The 19,230-nt window shown below is 43.9% G+C and overlaps 1 protein-coding gene across 2 annotated transcripts; it reads left to right on the top strand.

Moving 5' to 3' along the window:
- Positions 1-80: 80 nt before the first annotated feature.
- Positions 81-18,021, top strand: LOC139609488 (chloride intracellular channel protein 4). 2 transcript variants are annotated; one of them, XM_071464160.1, is made up of 6 exons: positions 81-5,140; positions 13,587-13,696; positions 13,939-14,064; positions 14,415-14,521; positions 15,010-15,191; positions 15,304-18,021. In XM_071464160.1, the coding sequence occupies exons 1-6, from the start codon at positions 2,672-2,674 to the stop codon at positions 15,463-15,465; spliced, it is 3,156 nt and encodes a 1,051-aa protein (XP_071320261.1). In that variant the 5' UTR covers positions 81-2,671; the 3' UTR covers positions 15,466-18,021. The 2 variants fall into 2 exon arrangements, with proteins under 2 accessions (XP_071320261.1, XP_071320262.1); XM_071464161.1 differs by lacking the exon at positions 81-5,140 and adding an exon at positions 9,624-10,039.
- The last annotated feature ends 1,209 nt before the right edge of the window (positions 18,022-19,230 follow it).

The following is a 19,230-nucleotide window of genomic DNA, read 5'->3' as shown; positions in this document are numbered from 1 at the left end:
GCTGCCACCTGCCGGGCTGCGGCCGCAAAGCCTGATAATCTTTCCTCATTTCTCTTCTCTAACTCTTAGCCAAACAACACTTCCTGAACAGGACTGAAATGTTGAAATACGCTAACATGAAATATACAAGTAGAAAAAGAGGAGCCATCAAAGTAATAATTCAGTAAAAATAAGAAACCGAGTAAGGGGTCAGAATAAATTATTTTTCAGACATAAATAGGCTGTATAAACTTTGGACAGTTTTTAAATAAAACGATTAAAAAAAAATGCTTTATTTAAAACAAATGCAAACTGGACCTGGAAAACTGGATTTGAAAGGGATTGATTTTGGAGTTGAATTCGGAGCTCAGCCATTCAGACAAGGATCGTGTGTTGTTTAAAATGTTGCTACAGCAAGGAATTGTGGGACGGTATTTTCCTTTCCTTTAGTAAAGGAAAGTCCAGTGTATCCTCTGCTAAAGGAGATGAGATAGGAAGCACTGAAGCTCCTTTCCTTTTCATCCAGAGACTTGGGCCAGCTCTTATCATGGCTGCTGCTCAGATACGTCAGGTCATTTCACTCAGTGTGAAGTTTTCCAAGAAAAAAAGACTTTGACCGTATCCATGTTTGACAATCCTTAAATTCTGCCCCACGTTCACCACGGTCAGGCCTGTTCCTGTTAGACCTGCTCCCTGCATGTCCCGGCCTTCACTACATATTTCCTTCAGTTAATGAGCACATGCTCTACTGTTTCTGTTAGTGTCAAACCAATATGGAGAGACTGTTCAGGTTACTGTGCCCTCCTCTCTTCCTCCACTCTTGACTGATTTTATTCCATACAACGTCCCTCCCCTATAACTAAGAGATCTATATTAATGTCGTCCCTCTCTTTAGCAGCTTTCTTAACAGTGTTTCTTCAGTGTGTTCAAGCCAGTCATGAATTTTCACATGGTCAAACCAGCAGTGTCTGAGAGGTATACTAACCTTGATGGTAGATGCTTTAAAGGGAAAAGTTAATCACTTTTCATGTTGCATTATGACAATATTAACTGGGGAAAGATTAGTTCTTCTGATAAACTGCAACCTCTGACCATCACTACATAGACAACAATCAGTGGTTTTAATTATCTTGGAGCTGATGCCCCCACCTTAATTTCACAGATAATAATACTGATTACATTGTTAGAGAAGCCACACAGGGACAAAGTCTTCATAAGAAGTGAAATGATTTTAATGTTAGTAAATAAACCCTGGAAGTGTGTATAAAATTACAACTGATCTTTCTCACAACTCTTACCTTAAGGGAATAGACAGGTAAGAGCCTTCCTGCTGAATGCTGTTAAATTTTATTTGAACTCTAAATTTAACCCATCTCCTATTGTAATCCATCATACCTTATATATTTTCTACTACCTGTGTCCAACAGTTTTTAACACTGTGTGGTGAAGCCAAAGATAATTTTCCACAAACATGGGCATTAAGTTCCTATCTAATTAACACTCTGCTCTGTTTCATATTGTTTGCTGCTCTTCACGTCTTTGCAGCCGAGATGTTATTTGGGGTCAACGTTCTGCCCTCTTGTGGTGGGCTCTGCTTATTGTAGGTTTTGACAAAGTGTTGCTGTTGTTGTAAAAAGTGTTTCACATTGTTTAAAAATTCTGAGAGGTTACTGAAAGCCACACATGGACGAAACTGGTGGAAAAGCTGGAGCCCAATATTAATTAAAAATATACCCATCAACACCAACTATTAAAAATGTTAAAATGACAAACATATACTGTCTGTTTGCATGGCTTACTGAGTGTCTTTGGACAGAATAAAATGTGTTGTTTATGCATCACTGCTCTGGCCTATGTAAACAAAACTTTAAAGGGAAGGTCCGCCTTAAATATGGAGTTTAACTACAACTGTTTGTGCTTTACTGTTGTGTGTGTATAACTTCAACTCAAGTGGCGCTGGTCCCTGGGTGGCAGTGGGGTTTAAGCTCCTGGTCATGTGGAGATCAGCCTCCATTTAATCCTCTGGAGAGAGAGAGAGAGAGCGAGAGAGAGAGAGAATGCATTTATTGATGTGTAACCGTGCTTAAGGCGTAGTGCAGGTTTGGGAGCCCTATAGCCACAAGTGAGGAATAAAAAGTGTGTACTTACAAATCCTAAACCTGTACACCTGAACTCATCATCTTATTACCTTTGGAACAGTGAATCTCAGAATTTGTCTCCCTTCCCCGGAAATCTGGGACTTTCTGGGATTTGTAGAGACCTTTCACGATCTTCAGGGCTTTGTAATCTCTTGTTCTGGAAAAATTGGACTCCTCTGAAAATCATCCTTCACATAGCAACTTTGGAGCTATTCCAGGATTTGTGTCCGCTTGTGACTGTGGGAACACTTTTGTTCTACTTGTTGCCTCTTGCTTTGAAATATACTGTAAGATCCTTTTTGAATTTTTACTGGAATATTGGCTTTATTTTACTTTTTTTGACCTGGGTGTCCTCAGTAACACATTGATATTCTCTTTTGGACCTAATCTGGGAACTGGAACTATCCTACAAATCAGCACTTTTAGTCTTATTGCCTCTAAATTCTGGAGTATTAGACCCATTCAACAAGCTTGACATCTTAGGGAACTGATCCTGGAGACCTAGGGACGATTTCTTCCTGAGTGAGTGTGCCATCTTTTCCTCAAACTTTCCCATGGCTCAATCAAGCTCCTGCCCAAACCCAGACCTATCAAATTCTACCATAGCCCACAGCCCACAAGCTATCAGTTCAGACCTTGATACCCAAAGAGATAGAGAAGATGAGGGGGGAGAGGAGGAAGATGAAGAAGTGGAACTAGCTGAGGAGGTAGGGGAAGATGTTTTGATGATGGCTGAAGCACAAGATGGGCAAGCCAAAAGAAACTGTGGAGAGGAGGGTGAAAGGGAGGAAGTGAGGATTATACAAGTGGCCCTGTTACCAAATGGAGTAATAAGAGAGGGGGAAGGTGGAAGTGAAACCCCGGAGGAAAACAGCGAGGGAGGAGCAGAAATGGTAGATGAAGTGCATGAAAAGAAAGATGAACAAACAAGAGACAAAGAAGGTAGGGCAAAGGTTGAGAAAGGTCAAGACCAGATATTAGACAGCCATGGAGTTAATCAAGAGACATTGATAGGAAGTTCAGCAACACCGGTAAGAGAGGAAGAGATGAAGGAGGGAGACAATGAGCTAGAGGAACACCAGAATGTGTCCACCACTGATTATGCAGAGACTATTCAAGAATCGAGTATTCCTGTGGAGGAATCAGGAAAGTCTACACAGTTGACTACCGATGATTCCATCAAAACAGAAGTTGTTATTCCTTTCACTAATAGTGAGGTGACAGAAACCACTGAGGATCTAACAACAGATGTGACCTCTGTTACCACAGGGATAGAGCAAGTCAACATTCAAAATGATCAATGCCAAACCTCAGCTGTTGGCAACACTGGCACACCTTTCAATACAACTGATACAGTTGAAGTGGTGGACAATCACACCAACCAATCAACCAGTGAGAATCAAAATGAAATGAAAAACACTGATGAGAAGAACAACTCAGAATCAAGCAAACAGGAAACTGAGCCAACTAATAATATCACATTGAAACAGAAGGATTCTATTGTGGCAAATATTGAGGAAGAGGGAACCAAGGAGTTTGTGAAGGATGCAAAGTCTGCTTCTGATGATGTTGTAGACTTTGGAGGTGAAGCAAATCTGACAGTAGAGCAACCAGAGTTGGCCTTTGTACCTTCTGAAGAACAGTCACTCACAGGAGGAGAGGTTGAGGAAACATGGTTGGGAGGGATCAACCAGAAGGAGCTAGAGGAAGAGCAAGTGCAACAGGTTGGGGTTAAGTCTCTGGATGAGGGAGGAAGAACTATGGAAGAGGAGGGGAGGCCAGGTGAGTTTGTCGGTAGAGAGCTAATGGATGAGGAAAACAACAGAAGAGGTGATGAAGAAATGCAGATAGAATCTATCGTCAAGTTAGAAAGCCCAGCTATGGTAGGTCCTCCAGAGCCAGCAGTGCAGTATGTTGAGGAGGTACCTTTAGATACACAGGGAGATGTGGATTTGGACCAGGTGGAGGAGGCCTTTGAACTGGAGGAAGGGGGTGAAGTTGAACTGGACCAGCCAGAGAGTGAGGTTACCTCAGAGGAGAATGGGTCTACAACACAGGGAAGTGGTGATTTGCAGGAACAAACGCCACAGCTCCTCATAGATGCAGTGACAGATTTGGGGGAAAACTTGAGAGAACAGCCGAGAGAGATGGCTCTTGTAGAAGATAGGAGGAGAGGAGGAGCAGAGGAAGAAGCAATGGTGGGGGAGGTAGAGATGGCAGAAGAGCCTGTGACTGTTTTAGATGATGAGATTGAAGAGATAGAGGAGAATCAGACTAGAGACCTGAAGACTGCCACCATTACAGCCTTTTCTGAAGATGCCATAATGGAGACAAAGAATGAAGAATGTCAAGAGTTAGTAGTTGAGAAAGTTGAACTTGGAAAAGAGAAAGGTGAGAAGCAAAAAGAGGAAAAAGAAGAGGAAGAAAAGGACAAGAAGTCAAAAGATGACAACAGAGAGGCAGAGTCAGAAACAAATGGAAGAGTTAAAGGACTGAGGAAAGCAATGGAGAATGGGATCTTGTGTCCTGAGCCACAACCACTCAGGAAAGAAGGATGGGGGACAACAAGAATACTGTCATCAAGGAGAAAAGATACTGACTGGATAAAAAATGATCAACCTGACGAAGAAAGAGCACCAGAAATGAAAGACTGGAGGAAAGAATTGAAGCCTTTGAAAAAAAACATCTGGGAAACCGAACAGGGAAGGAAAGAAGGGTTGAAGAAGGAAACATCGCCAGAGAAGAAAAGTCCACCAAGGAAGGAGGACTGGATAAAGGAGCTGAAGTCAGTAATCAAAGATGAATCCCTGCCCAAGAAAAAAGATGAGCAGGTGAAAAGAAAACGAGTGGTGCTGTTGGAAGACGGCCATTCATACATCCCCCAGCGGGAGGAGATGACTGAGGGGAAGAGAGAGGAGGTGAAACTGATCTCCCATAGGAGGGTGGAGAGCCCTTTGCCTCCTGTGCACAGGAACAGCGGAACACCCCAAGACCAGGACTATAAGATCTCACTCTATGTCAAGGTAATCAGCCTTATGAACACACACAGCCTCTACGACACAACAACACTTCATGTACATAGATGGTGAAAAATGAGGGTTCATCCATTGTAGTGGTTCTAAGACCTGATAGAGCTGTAAACCTTTAGGTTTACAAAGGTGGGCTCAACTCAAGATGCAGTATTAATATGACAGTAATTAAAGGATGACAATGAACTATTATCTAGTAAGTTTAAACACAGACCATGTCCAGGCTGATAACAGTCGCACACAGTGAACACAGCTTCCTCATTCACTTCAACGCGACCGCTGTAGAACAGAGGTCCCAGTGCGGAGGCCTCTGGCAAAATCAGGGTCATCTGGAAAAAATATTGAACCTTGGTCAACTTTTGCTGCAGTGTAATGCAAAGTCATGTAGCAATTCTTTGCATAGGCCAATCCAGTTCCACATTTTTGGAAGTGTTTTAGATGAATGCTTTAATTCAGCTGTATCCCATCCACAATGGAGGATAAAATCCCTGTCTTCCTGCTTTGCAGTGTTTTGATGTCTGATAAGCTTTTAAGTTCAGCTGACGTCCACAGCACACACACTCTGTTCCTACAAACAGAAGAAGTGGTTGACGTAACAGCAAATGTGATAAAATGACTGAGGAGATGACACACATCACTGCTTCGTGTTCACTGACTGTACACAGCTGTAACCTACCATAGATGAGTTCACCCATAATGTGGCTGGTGTTTCTGGTCCTTTACTAAATGATTTCGATTTCCTTGTCTGTGTTTCATCATCTCACTGGTTCCTGAAGAAACAGTTGCAGCCTCTTGTGTTTTTTGAAGTTAACACTGATAGAAAAACTCTTCAATGGACTCCATGCAAGATTGACTTCACTGAACATATTCCATCAGTTAGGCCGTAGGAACCTCAACATTTATGATACAACACAGGCAGTGAACTGAGTAAGGCCAGCTGCAGTTGAGTGTTCTGGCCCAGGCTGGCTCTGATCCAGACATGGCTGCCTTAAGGCCAGGGCCAGTTTGAGTTGGCCTACATGAACAGGTCTGCACTAGCACACTTGGACCAGTTTTTAAGAACCATTCAGACTGGCATAACTCAGGAAAATACAGATTTAGGCCACAGCTGAGCCATTCTGATCCAGGGAGGCAGTCCTGCAGCACTCCTGTTCAAAAAAACAACCAACAACAGCAAAGTCACTGTAACCTACAACAGAGCAAAGCAACACAATGGAAGACATTTAAGCACTTAGCGCCTTCATTTGAATATCAGTGTCTGTGATAGAGAAACTGCTTGTTTTCTTTGCAATTGTGTGTGAGTGTGTGTGTGTGTGTGTGTGTGTGTGTGAGAGAGAGAGAGAGAGAGAGAGAGAGATCCAGGGAGAACAAGTGAGGGAGACACCTTATCTTGATCTGCTTACCTTATCCCATTAAGACAGTGATATCCTAATCCATCAGGCATGGTAGCCTACACTGCTGCATGCATGCACTTCTAGAGGAAGTGGACAAAATAATAGGAATACTCAATACACTATAATTTAACTTTAATAAACACCAATGTATAGGTGATCTTAACCTGCACACAGACGCACACAGAGGTTTTTCTCTAAGCTTTAGCAGCACATTCCTGACTGAGGTGAGAATAAAAGAGAACAGTCCAGCTCAGAGGTTTAACGCCAAGAAAAAATGCACTAATATCTGAGAGCTGCTTCACACATACACTCAACAGGCTGTTCTCTGTGGGAGCTCACATCTGAACAATGGCCCCCTTTGTCAGGGTCTCTGCTGCCAGCACAGACTGAGGTACACAGAAATATTCTGCAGAGGATCAAGCATCTTTGTTATTTGATGGACGCAGTTCAGACTGACACCGGGCCAGTGCAGGTGTATATTTGTCATAAAGACACACCAGACTGTTCTCTCATGCTCCTTCATGTATCACCAATGAGTGAACAGTACCACAGTGCCGTGCCGCCGCCAGTAGCATGCAGGGTTAATCTCTGCATTCTCACTCTGCAAGCTGATTAACCTGCTGTTTGGTGCTGAGAGCTCTGGGCACAGCGCTGCTGGAAACATTCACCTCAGACTAAAAACTGCATTTACATTATGTTTATCAGCAAGGACCAGGGTGGACTCACTGGGTTATTAATAATCAGTATGAGGCTGGTAGTGGACGATGATTAAAATCAGATCTGCTCCAGTCTGTCAGTCCACTGCTGATCCTCTGAGCTGCACTCAGCCTCACCCCCTACCAGGCCCCAGGGTAAATAAAGGCATTCTGACTGTAGCATGGGTGCGTCTACAAAAGCTGAGAAAGGCCACACTCACAAATCTACGAGATGAAATGAGCTTTTGTTTTCTTAAGATATTCTCCCATTATCTCTAGAAAACAAAAAATCTTTTTCTCCTGAAATATGTCGTTATCTCAAGATAACGGGAAATATTTGTGAGTATGGCCTTTCTCTGCTTCTGTATCATTCAGCTCCTAGAGGAGATGGAAATAATATCATATTAGGAAATATGAAGCATCATAATACATCATTTCATGCAAAAAAAAACCTGTAACAGCAAAGTCACTGTAACCTAACCAACCAACTGTAACCAACAGAGCAAAGCAACACAATGGAACAATTTAAGCACTGTACCACCTTCATTTGAATATCATTGTCTTTGATAGAGAAACTGCTTGTTTTCTTTGCAATTTTGTGTGTATGTGTGTGTATGTGTGTGTGTGTGTGTGTGTGTGTGTGTGTGTGTGTGTGTGTGTAACCAAAAAGGAGATAGAAATAATATCATATCAGGAAATATGATGCATCATAATACATCATATAATGCAAAAAAATCAGTAATCATAGTGAGCAATAAGAAGCAAAAGGAGCAGAGTGGTAGAAGGCTGGAGGCTGCAGGAGGCCGGAGGAGACAGATGTTAACATGTGGTGAGGGTTAGAGACCCAGGATGATATGTGTGAAGGGTTATGAACAAGTAACCACCACCAGCTTCATTACATGCATGACTGTAAATAAAGATGGTCATATCCTCCATGACGTCACCCACAAGTCTCTGAGGAGCGCTTCTGAAATTGATCTGCTGTTGCCATCTTGGCAGTGTCTGACTCCACCTACCTCCCTGCTAATCCAAAAATGGACAAAGAGGAGGAGCGAGTGGAGTCGAGACTTTGGTCAGTGATGGTTTAATAACGATACACCCCCGTTAGCATTGTTAGCACAGCTGGGAGTGTTGCACAGAGGCTAAACCAAGGCTAATTAATTTGCTGGCTAATTAACAACAGGTATAGTGAATGCATTTAACTCAACTCTACATCACTTTAGTCCTTAATAAAATGTGAACAGGTGAGTTGTATAAATTCAGCCGTGCAGGTGTCATGAAGGAGGAAATGATCTCTAGAGAGCAGAACAGTTTCTGTACCAGGCTGTAAACATGTTTCTTTCTGCTGTAAAGACATTTGAACATGGGAGTCTGTGGGACTGACTCACTGCTGGAGCCAGACTCTGGTGGTCGTTAGAGGAACTGCAGCTCTCAGCTTCAGGCTTCACACCTGGAGGTTGGTTTTGGTCAGTTCTGGTCTCTAGAGATCATTTCCTCCTTCATGACAACTGTACAGGGTGAGTTTTACAGAACTCACCTATTTACATTTTATTAAGGACTAAAATTATGGAGAATTGAGGGGGTGGCCACTTTGATTGACAGGTGGGTGGGTGTATACTGCCTACAAAAATCTCGGCTCCACACACACACACACACACCCCCTCTTTGACCATATTTGGGTTAGCTGGAAGTTAGGGGTGGAGACAGGCACTGCCAAGATGGCGACGGTGAAGCAGCTCCCTCCGAGCTTCAATACCTGTGGGTGACGTCACAGATGCTGCGTCCATCTTTATTTATAGTCTGTGTGAGGCCTGGGCTGAGTAACAGGAAGACCCGATCATCAGCGGGAGTTTACAGTGGATGTGTTCAGTTCATGTGACTGTCCAGAGTAACGTTCAGGGGCTGGCACTGGAGACTGGGACTGGAGGAACGCAGGCTGAAAGATCATTGGTCAGATATGGTGATGTTAGGAAACTGAAAGTGATGGACAGAATCAGCAGTGTAGTCAATGTTAACACACTCACACTGTGAATGTGACATACCTCACTCTGGGGAGATCTGGACTTTTCTTCTGGGCTGAATTCACAACTAGTTCCAGTTATAAATTACATTTAATAACAAATTAGTATTGGCCTGTAAAAAAACAGGAGAACACAACACACAAACAACAGAGACGTCTCATCTGCCATGGGGGGGGGGGGGGGGGGGGGGGGATCTTTCCATCCCTGCTGTAAGACACCCGTCTGTTTGTGTGTGTGTGTGTGTGTGCTGGAGCAGAGATTCCATTGCCTCCCACTCCTCTGACAGATGAAGGGCCTCTGTTCTGTGGCTCCCACCATCACACAGAACAAACAACTGTGTTTATTAAAGTCATCGTGAAGAGAAGCAGCAGAAACACAGAGACCTGCAGCAAACCCCTGAGTGTCACTAGAGGGGTGCTAACATAAAGAAAACACACACACACACACACACACACACACACACACACACACACACACACACACACACACACACACACACACACACATGCACACACACACACACACGCACACACAAACACACACACTCTTAGGGTTTAGTATGACAAAGAGGGATTGTGTGTGGAGGACACAGGGACAAACCAGAGAGGGTCAGTCCACCAGCAGACGGATCAACAGTCAGACACACACTGGTTGGTGGTTGTCATGGTTTTATTGGAGAATGACACGACCTCTGATGTGGATTAACTGAGCTTCCTCACCATGTCCTGGTACGACTTAGCAGTTAGAAAACTGGGCTTCCCGACCATTGAGTTGTTTGTGAAGGTAAGTGAGGCTTCCTCTTCATTGTGTTCACACAGGCTGGTTATTTCTGCAGGATCCACACAGGGCAGGTTGGGTGTGGGTGGGGTCAGACAATGGTCCATCTAATGTAGCTGCTAAAAGCTCCACTGTGTTCACCAGCTGCTCTCTAACTATACATTCAGACTGAAACCTTGCCTCAACAGGGACACTGGTGTAGTTCACTGGTGCTCTGACGTACATGAAACACAGTGAACAAGTTAGTTCGTGCTTGGTCTTACACATTGGCCCATATACAGTGTATAAGTTAACCACATCAAGTCTTTAAATTAGCAACGCTAATGTTAATGTCACGTTCCGCATGCTATGGCAATAGTTAGCATGTAATTCCCAAAATACAAATGATATGCTAGGCTACACTTCACACACTCACACACACACACACACACCTTTGTCCAGGTCTCGATTTTTAATTTAAGTCTCTGCAAACAAACAGCGACACGTCGTAAAGGAGGGAAACGCCAGGTCAGTTCCTCCGCTATTGTGGAACAAAAGTTTGATAGGAGCAAAAGTTCACACGGTTGTGTTCTCTAGTGTTCTCTGGAGTGAAGCACTCCTACATTCTGATTGGTTGCTGTCAATACGTGTCATCATGGCTCCTTACCACAAAGTTGCCTGGGATTCAACGGGCACAGGTAGTGGACAGGTAGTAACAGGTAGTACCAGGTAGTGAACAGGTAGAGACAGGTAGTAACAGGTAGTACCAGGTAGTGGACAGATAGAGACAGGTAGAGACAGGTAGTAACAGGTAGTAACAGGTAGTACCAGGTAGTGGACAGATAGTAACAGGTAGAGACAGGTAGTGACAGGTAGAGACAGGTAGTAACAGGTAGTAACAGGTAGTACCAGGTAGTGGACAGGTAGTAACAGGTAGAGACAGGTAGTGACAGGTAGAGACAGGTAGTGAACAGGTAGTGACAGGTAGTACCAGGTAGAGACAGGTAGAGACAGGTAGTACCAGGTAGAGACAGGTAGAGACAGGTAGTGACAGGTAGAGACAGGTAGAGACAGGTAGTGACAGGTAGAGACAGGTAGTGACAGGTAGTAACAGGTAGAGACAGGTAGAGACAGGTAGTAACAGGTAGTAACAGGTAGTAACAGGTAGAGACAGGTAGTGACAGGTAGTAACAAGTAGAGACAGGTAGAGACAGGTAGTGACAGGTAGAGACAGGTAGAGACAGGTAGAGACAGGTAGTGACAGGTAGTGACAGGTAGAGACAGGTAGTAACAGGTAGTAACAGGTAGTAACAGGTAGAGACAGGTAGAGACAGGTAGTAACAGGTAGTAACAGGTAGTGAACAGGTAGTGGACAGGTAGAGACAGGTAGTAACAGGTAGTAACAGGTAGTAACAGGTAGAGACAGGTAGTGACAGGTAGTAACAAGTAGAGACAGGTAGAGACAGGTAGAGACAGGTAGAGACAGGTAGTAACAGGTAGTGAACAGGTAGTGGACAGGTAGTGGACAGGTAGAGACAGGTAGTAACAGGTAGTAACAGGTAGTGACAGGTAGTGACAGGTAGAGACAGGTAGTAACAGGTAGTAACAGGTAGTAACAGGTAGTGAACAGGTAGAGACAGGTAGTAACAGGTAGTAACGGGTATTAACAGGTAGAGACAGGTAGAGACAGGTAGTAACAGGTAGTAACAGGTAGTGAACAGGTAGTGGACAGGTAGAGACAGGTAGTAACAGGTAGAGACAGGTAGTAACAGGTAGTAACAGGTAGTAACAGGTAGTGAACAGGTAGTGGACAGGTAGAGACAGGTAGTAACAGGTAGTAACAGGTAGTGAACAGGTAGTGGACAGGTAGAGACAGGTAGTAACAGGTAGAGACAGGTAGTAACAGGTAGTAACAGGTAGTAACAGGTAGTGAACAGGTAGTGGACAGGTAGAGACAGGTAGTAACAGGTAGAGACAGGTAGTAACAGGTAGTAACAGGTAGTAACAGGCAGTGAACAGGTAGTGGACAGGTAGAGACAGGTAGTAACAGGTAGAGACAGGTAGTGAACAGGTAGTGGACAGGTAGAGACAGGTAGAGACAGGTAGAGACAGGTAGTGAACAGGTAGTGACAGGTAGTACCAGGTAGAGACAGGTAGAGACAGGTAGTACCAGGTAGAGACAGGTAGAGACAGGTAGAGACAGGTAGAGACAGGTAGTGACAGGTAGAGACAGGTAGTGACAGGTAGTAACAGGTAGAGACAGGTAGAGACAGGTAGTAACAGGTAGTAACAGGTAGTAACAGGTAGAGACAGGTAGTGACAGGTAGTAACAAGTAGAGACAGGTAGAGACAGGTAGTGACAGGTAGAGACAGGTAGAGACAGGTAGAGACAGGTAGTGACAGGTAGTGACAGGTAGAGACAGGTAGTAACAGGTAGTAACAGGTAGTGAACAGGTAGAGACAGGTAGTAACAGGTAGTAACAGGTAGTAACAGGTAGAGACAGGTAGAGACAGGTAGTAACAGGTAGAGACAGGTAGTAACAGGTAGTAACAGGTAGTAACAGGTAGTGAACAGGTAGTGGACAGGTAGAGACAGGTAGTAACAGGTAGAGACAGGTAGTAACAGGTAGTAACAGGTAGTAACAGGTAGTGAACAGGTAGTGGACAGGTAGAGACAGGTAGTAACAGGTAGAGACAGGTAGTAACAGGTAGTAACAGGTAGTAACAGGCAGTGAACAGGTAGTGGACAGGTAGAGACAGGTAGTAACAGGTAGAGACAGGTAGTGAACAGGTAGTGGACAGGTAGAGACAGGTAGTAACAGGTAGAGACAGGTAGTGAACAGGTAGTGGACAGGTAGCATCATGGCCTTCATCAGCAGATGGTGTTTACTCAGGTGTCACTGAGGTGTCATCATGTGACACCTCTGATGGATATGGAGGAGGATGGTTACGACTGTCTCTGACCTTTGACCTCTGCTCTTGATGTGTCACTGATGTAAGCTTTGTCCCAAATCAGGAGCTGCATCCTTCAGAGGACAAAGTCTACGAGGTGTGGCCCTTCATAGCCATCATAGACCATGAAGGTCGAACCAAAATTAGATGGTCTGGCCCATGTGGCTCCTGTTGCCTAGCAACCTTGACACTTACATTTAACAGTGTAATCCTCTGGCTCCCTGTCTGTGTTGTTTGCTTTCATTACTGGCACGCAATGAATCTTGGGATATGTTGGATCACAAAGGATCCAACAGGTGAATCCTTCATGGTCCAACCAACCCACCATGTATCTTCATTCTTTTGTTCCTGTTTAACTTTGACTAACTGTGATCAGGGTGATGCAGATTATTTACACGTTAAAACAATGATGATGATGATGATGATGATGATGACTTAAGGATCCCTTCAGTTCCTATCTGTCTCTCACAGTTTGAGTTAGGTCTGTGGTGATGAAGACAGTGACGTTGCTTTAAATAATGAATTCCTGCAGCATTTCTAATGTATTTTCTCGTGTGTGTGTGTGTGTGTGTGTGTGTGTGTGTGTGTGTGTGTGTGTGTGTGTGTGTGTGTGTGTGTGTAGGCGGGCAGTGATGGGGAGAGCATTGGTAACTGCCCGTTCTCCCAGAGACTCTTCATGATCCTGTGGCTGAAAGGAGTCATCTTCAACGTCACCACTGTCGACCTCAAACGGTAACAAACTCCGCACACTGACACACGTCCACAGTGTCCACCAGAGGGCGCCAAACACACTGTTTACACAGGTCAGAGGTCATGAACTGGCAGCCCGACCCTCACCTCTCTGATGCAGCAGCCAAACACAGACAGACAGACTGTGCCTGGTCGGATCTTAACATACCTCAGGCGAAGTTCACTTTCTCAGCCATGAGGAGGAAACTTTGTGAGTGTGTGTCTTTTGTGTTGTGTGTTGTCAGGAAGCCGGCTGACCTGCAGGACCTCGCTCCAGGAACCAACCCTCCTTTTGTGACCTTTAATGGCGAGGTCAAGGTCGACGTCAACATGATAGAGGAGTTCTTGGAGGCGAAGCTGACCCCACCAAGGTACAGAAACACACACAGCCACAGGAGGCTCAGTTAATTATTGAGGTTATGAAAATAAACGGTTGGGTCATTAGACTTTCTAAAAAAAGAAATGAATCAGTTCCAAACAATGACACAAATAAACTAACTGATCAAGGCAGCAGAAGAACACCAAACCCTGTGTCCCCACAAATCTAGTAAAACAAGCCCCTCCGCCCAAAGGAGTCAACAGAAATCTGTGTAAAAAGCAGCCCGCAGGTCGTCTGTGCAGCAGCTCATCACGACTCATAGTTAGGTTTTACTGTGAGGGAGTTTCACTTCATCACTTTTCATTGGTTGAGTTGACCTCTCTCATGTGTCTTTAACTCTAGCTACCCCAGACTGGCTCCCAAACACTCTGAAGCCAACACAGCCGGCATCGATGTGTTTGCCAAGTTCTCAGCTTACATCAAAAACCCAAGAAAAGACACCAACGACGGTAAGAGAAGGTCAGAGGTAGGACGGAGGACAGAGGGTTCAAATGGTTTCAGTCATGATAAGGGCTTTTCTGTTTTTCTTTAAGCTTAAAGCTATCAGCTAACAGCACATCTGCTAACAGCACGTCAGCTAACAGTATGTCGGCTAACAGGGAACATACAGTAGAGCATGTAGCAGCTACAGAGCCAGGTGTTTCCCTCAGGAGTTGGTGGAGACCAAACACAGAGCTAAAAGAGAGAGAGTGCTGGACTGAGACTGATCAGGTGACACAAACACTCCACATGAATGTCAGTGTTAATCTGTGTCTGCTGGACATGTGAATAGGCAGCTGCTAACAGAAAACTTTACAGGCCAAACGTGTTCTGCTGCTCCCAACATGTCAGTGAATGCAGCGCTAACGTTTGCTCAGGTTGAGAGGACCTAATGACTGAGCCAGCAGTCCACCTGTCTTCTCTTTCTCTCTGTGCCTGTGTGACTCCACCTCTGCAGCCTTAGAGAAAGCCTTGCTGAAGTCTCTTCGCCGTCTCGATGACTTCCTGCGGACCCCCCTGCCTGAGGAGATTGATGCGTACGCCTCAGGAGACCTGCCCGAGTCCTCCAGGAGCTTCCTAGATGGGGCTGAGCTCACTCTGGCCGACTGCAACCTCCTGCCTAAACTGCACATCCTCAAGGTTCAGCCATTTTCATATTTCAGAGCAAAGAGTGGTCAATGTCAAGATAACGTGAACACATGACCCACTGTCTCCAGCTGCTGTCATCCTGTCCACATGTTTCTGTTTCCAGGTCGTAGCCAAGAAATACAGAGGCTTTGAGATCCCGACAGAGATGACGGGGGTGTGGAGGTATTTAAACTGCGCCTACCAGAGGGAGGAGTTCACCAGCACGTGTCCCGCCGAGAGGGAGATTGAGTTCGCCTACCTGGATGTTGCAAAACGAATCAAATAAGGAAAGAGAGAAAGAACAGGGGATGAACGAACAAGATCAAACCAGTAGAAGTTAGATGTAGAACAAAAGCAACAGGGGAAGGAAAAACACTAACCTACACTATGACATCTGTTTCTCTGTAAGTTTGATATCTGTGTGTGTGTGTGTGTGTGTGTGTGTGTGTGTGTGTGTGTGCTCTCACAGGTTGGGTTGCACAGTCATCTACTGCATCTTCAGGCTAATCATTCTATAAACTAGAGATGTGCTTACTTAGAGTTAATTCCTGATTTCTATGTATCCACCGTTCAGTCGATGGCAGGACCAGTTCACTGCACAACCATCATAAATAACTCACACACTCAAACATGATCACACTATTAGAAATCACAAATCTACCTGTAACCTGTTACCTTCTAACAATCAGGACTTGATTAACACTTGAAATTTGAATTGAATAGCAAAATGAAACGTCTGGATCCTCGGCCCAAGTCTGGCCCAGATACTTCCACATCTGGGCAGATTCTGGTTGTTATCCTCCCATACTGTCTGACAGCCAGAGGGTCTTCTGTGTGTGCACCAGAACTGGTCCAGATGTGGACGTAGTGTCTGACAGTTGTGCTGCATGTGGGCCAGACTCGGGCGTATACTGGATTTATTTTGCTATCTGGGTAAAATATAAATTTTAAAATCATGTTCATGAGTGAAATTAAAACAACAACACAAACACTGTCCCATCACTTTCAACCATTTAATAATATATTTCTAACGTATCTACAGAACCTGTTGAGTCGCAGAGCGCTGGAATAAAAACCTTCACATCATCCTCTGGATGCTCAGACCTTGACCACTGTGGACTTTCCTTTTTTTATCTGTCAGGGTGATTATTGATATCTAAATATGTGTTCATCCGTCCATCAGCTACACCTGCTCATAGGGTCACACTCACATCCACACCTGTGATACACAGTCACCAACTAACCTGTATGTGTTTGGGCTGAGGAAGCTATAAGATAATCATTACAAGTCAGACCGACTTGTAAAGAGAGCCGGACACAGATGGTGAGATCAATAACTCCACACTGTTTTCTATTTCTCCATATTGAATACACAAGATGCAGAATGTACATTTTACAGTTTCTGAGTTTTGTGAAACTGTTAACACTTCCTTAATGAGTTTGTGCTAAGCTACGCTAAACATGTCATGGCCTTATGGAGTTGTTAGTTTAAAATCAGTCTTGTTGTCCAGGTCTTGATAAGAACGAGTCCAGGATCTGTCCAGAGAAACAGGAGGAGTCCAGTGATGAGAGGCTGGAACAGTTTACAGACTCCTGCTATATTAGTATAATATTTGTGAACTCTGTCATATTTATGTTTCATTTAATGTAACATTAGTGCCAAATGGAAATATTAAATCTAAGCCTAAATGATGATGGGACTGAATGTTTAGATAATATCCTCTGGAGCGAGCTTTTATTTTGGTGCTTTCACTGACCAGCAGTGTGACTTTGCATATTAACCAACATTTACATGAAACATTTGATGTAGTATTCAACAGTTTGACTGAAATTTACCATTTAAATTGAACATGACATTAGTTCAGAGAAAAATAAATATGACAGAGTTCATGAATATTGGTGTGAATCTGGTAAACACACTGTGACATTGTTTGGAGCTCAGTGTGACAAAATGTTGCTGCTAATTTTAGCTGACACGTCTTTACAGTCTGTCCATCACAGAAATGATGTGACCCAGGTTTTAATAAACCTTAAACATTATTACAATATCATTTAAATATTAACGTTATGACAGTGGCTGCAAACAGAGTGAGAAGTGAGCTATTGTTAGCCTGCGTTAGCCTGTAGCTGCTGACAAACTCAGCACAGATTCAGTGAATATCCAGAGAAATTATACTGAAGTTATTATTGGATGTTAACACTCTGCTCCTCTGCTCCACTTAACTCCTGCAGCAAGTGGACACATGAACATCTTACTGATGACTCACAGGTCAAAGGTCAAGGCCTGACCACTGCTCTGTTCTGAGACAGTCTACTCCGTGATGATTCTCTGAAGGTCCTCCTCTTGTTTCTCCTGCTGTTTTTGTCTGAGTGTGGGCGGGGCTTATCTGGTATTGATGAATTATTGATTAGTTCACTCAGAGACCACTGTAGTTCTATATCACAGTCCTCTCCTGTCTGATATCTATCTGTCCCTGTCAGCATCAGCTGTTTTCAGCCCAACACAGATAAAAAGGTTCAATTCCTGTCATTCAAAAACCAACTTTATTACATTAAAAAAATGTAATTTAAAATTTGTAATTACAAAATGATGATGTAGATAAAATGACCCATTTTTGCTGTGTTTTAATTGATTGAGCAGTTTGTGGATGTCATTATACAGAAAGTTGGGCCTCACATCCCAAACCCCTATCTTAACCAGAAGACAGAAGTGTTTGTTTTTTCTTAGCTCCCTTGAATGCATCATTATCTCATGTTTAGTTATTGGACAGAGGTGGTTCATTAACCCTGACACCGCTCTGTGTTCTGGCCTTATATCTTTATTAAACTGATTTTATCACTGTGTCTGTGTCTTCACTGTTTTACGGGGGGTTCTCTGGATAGCTGCTGTATGCAGTGAACACTGGAACAGAAATCATTCACAGCTCACAGTGAATTCAGCTGGATCAGCAGCTGTTTACACGGCAGCGCCTCTCAGTGGTGACTCAGAGCAGTGTGCTGCACACTTCCCTCCCTCTCCCTGTGCAAACAGACGATGAGAAGCTGCAGACTGAGAGGAGACAAGTGGACAGTGGTGCCATCACGTAGCTAAACATCAGTGCTGACGATGTTTGAAATGAAGTGAAGCACACCTCTGATGTGGAGCAGGAGCAGAGTGGAGTTAAAATGAAGGAACAACCAGAGTCCTTCACTATAATGAAACAATAAAGGGACTGCAGCAGGACCAGCAGGGACCCTGGTGTTTCCCAAAGGTTTAAACTATTCCTTTAAATAATGAAGTAATGATTATTATGAACAGTCTACATTTGTTATCATTTTAAGAGACTGACAGCTCTGTTTAAAGACATGCACTGTGCCACCAACAAATTAAATGGAGTCACACGTATCAGCAACAACAGGTCTGATTGGCTGTTCTGACCCAACACACTGTAAACGTACCAGTTTATTAACGTGTTATAATCAAATCTTAATACACGAGGCTCCACGCAGATAATAAATCTAATATTATTACACTGTGCTTTTATTTTGAAATCTTTGTACTAAATTTAATGTAAAAGGTTTTTTTACTGTCATGAGTTTTTGCTCAAAGAAGCTGAAGTGATCGTACATTTAACACACACACACACACACACACACACACACACACACACACACACACACTCGTAAACACTCGAGCATGTGCAGACACACACTCTCATCACCGGGGCAACAGTGATAAGTGACCTCTGCTGAAACCCTCTGAATGTAATGACCCAGAGTTTACACACCCAGACGGCAAACACACACAGCCCTGTTGCCATGGAAACATCCAGAGGAAGAATGTCCCGCTGCTCGTACCGTGTTGGGACTAATAACACTGAGTAAAGTCACACTTCAAATACCATAAAAAACACAATATATCTGCAGTTTGGGAGATAAATTAATTACCCAGACTTCATCCTTCTCTCATCCTCCAGGTGCTGGAGCTGAGCGGAGCTGGTTTTAAGGTTTCTCCAACACGTGGACAGAGCAGCGACCAGTGGAGAGTGACGTTCAAACAGATGTTAAATCA

The sequence above is a fragment of the Trachinotus anak genome, unplaced genomic scaffold, assembly GCF_046630095.1.
Source record: "Trachinotus anak isolate AG129_WGS33_773 ecotype Australia unplaced genomic scaffold, CSIRO_AGI_Tana_v1 ptg000026l, whole genome shotgun sequence".
Taxonomy (NCBI): Eukaryota; Metazoa; Chordata; class Actinopteri; order Carangiformes; family Carangidae; genus Trachinotus; species Trachinotus anak.
The sequence above is the reverse complement of the archived record's forward strand: the minus strand, read 5'-3'. Positions and strand labels throughout refer to the sequence as shown.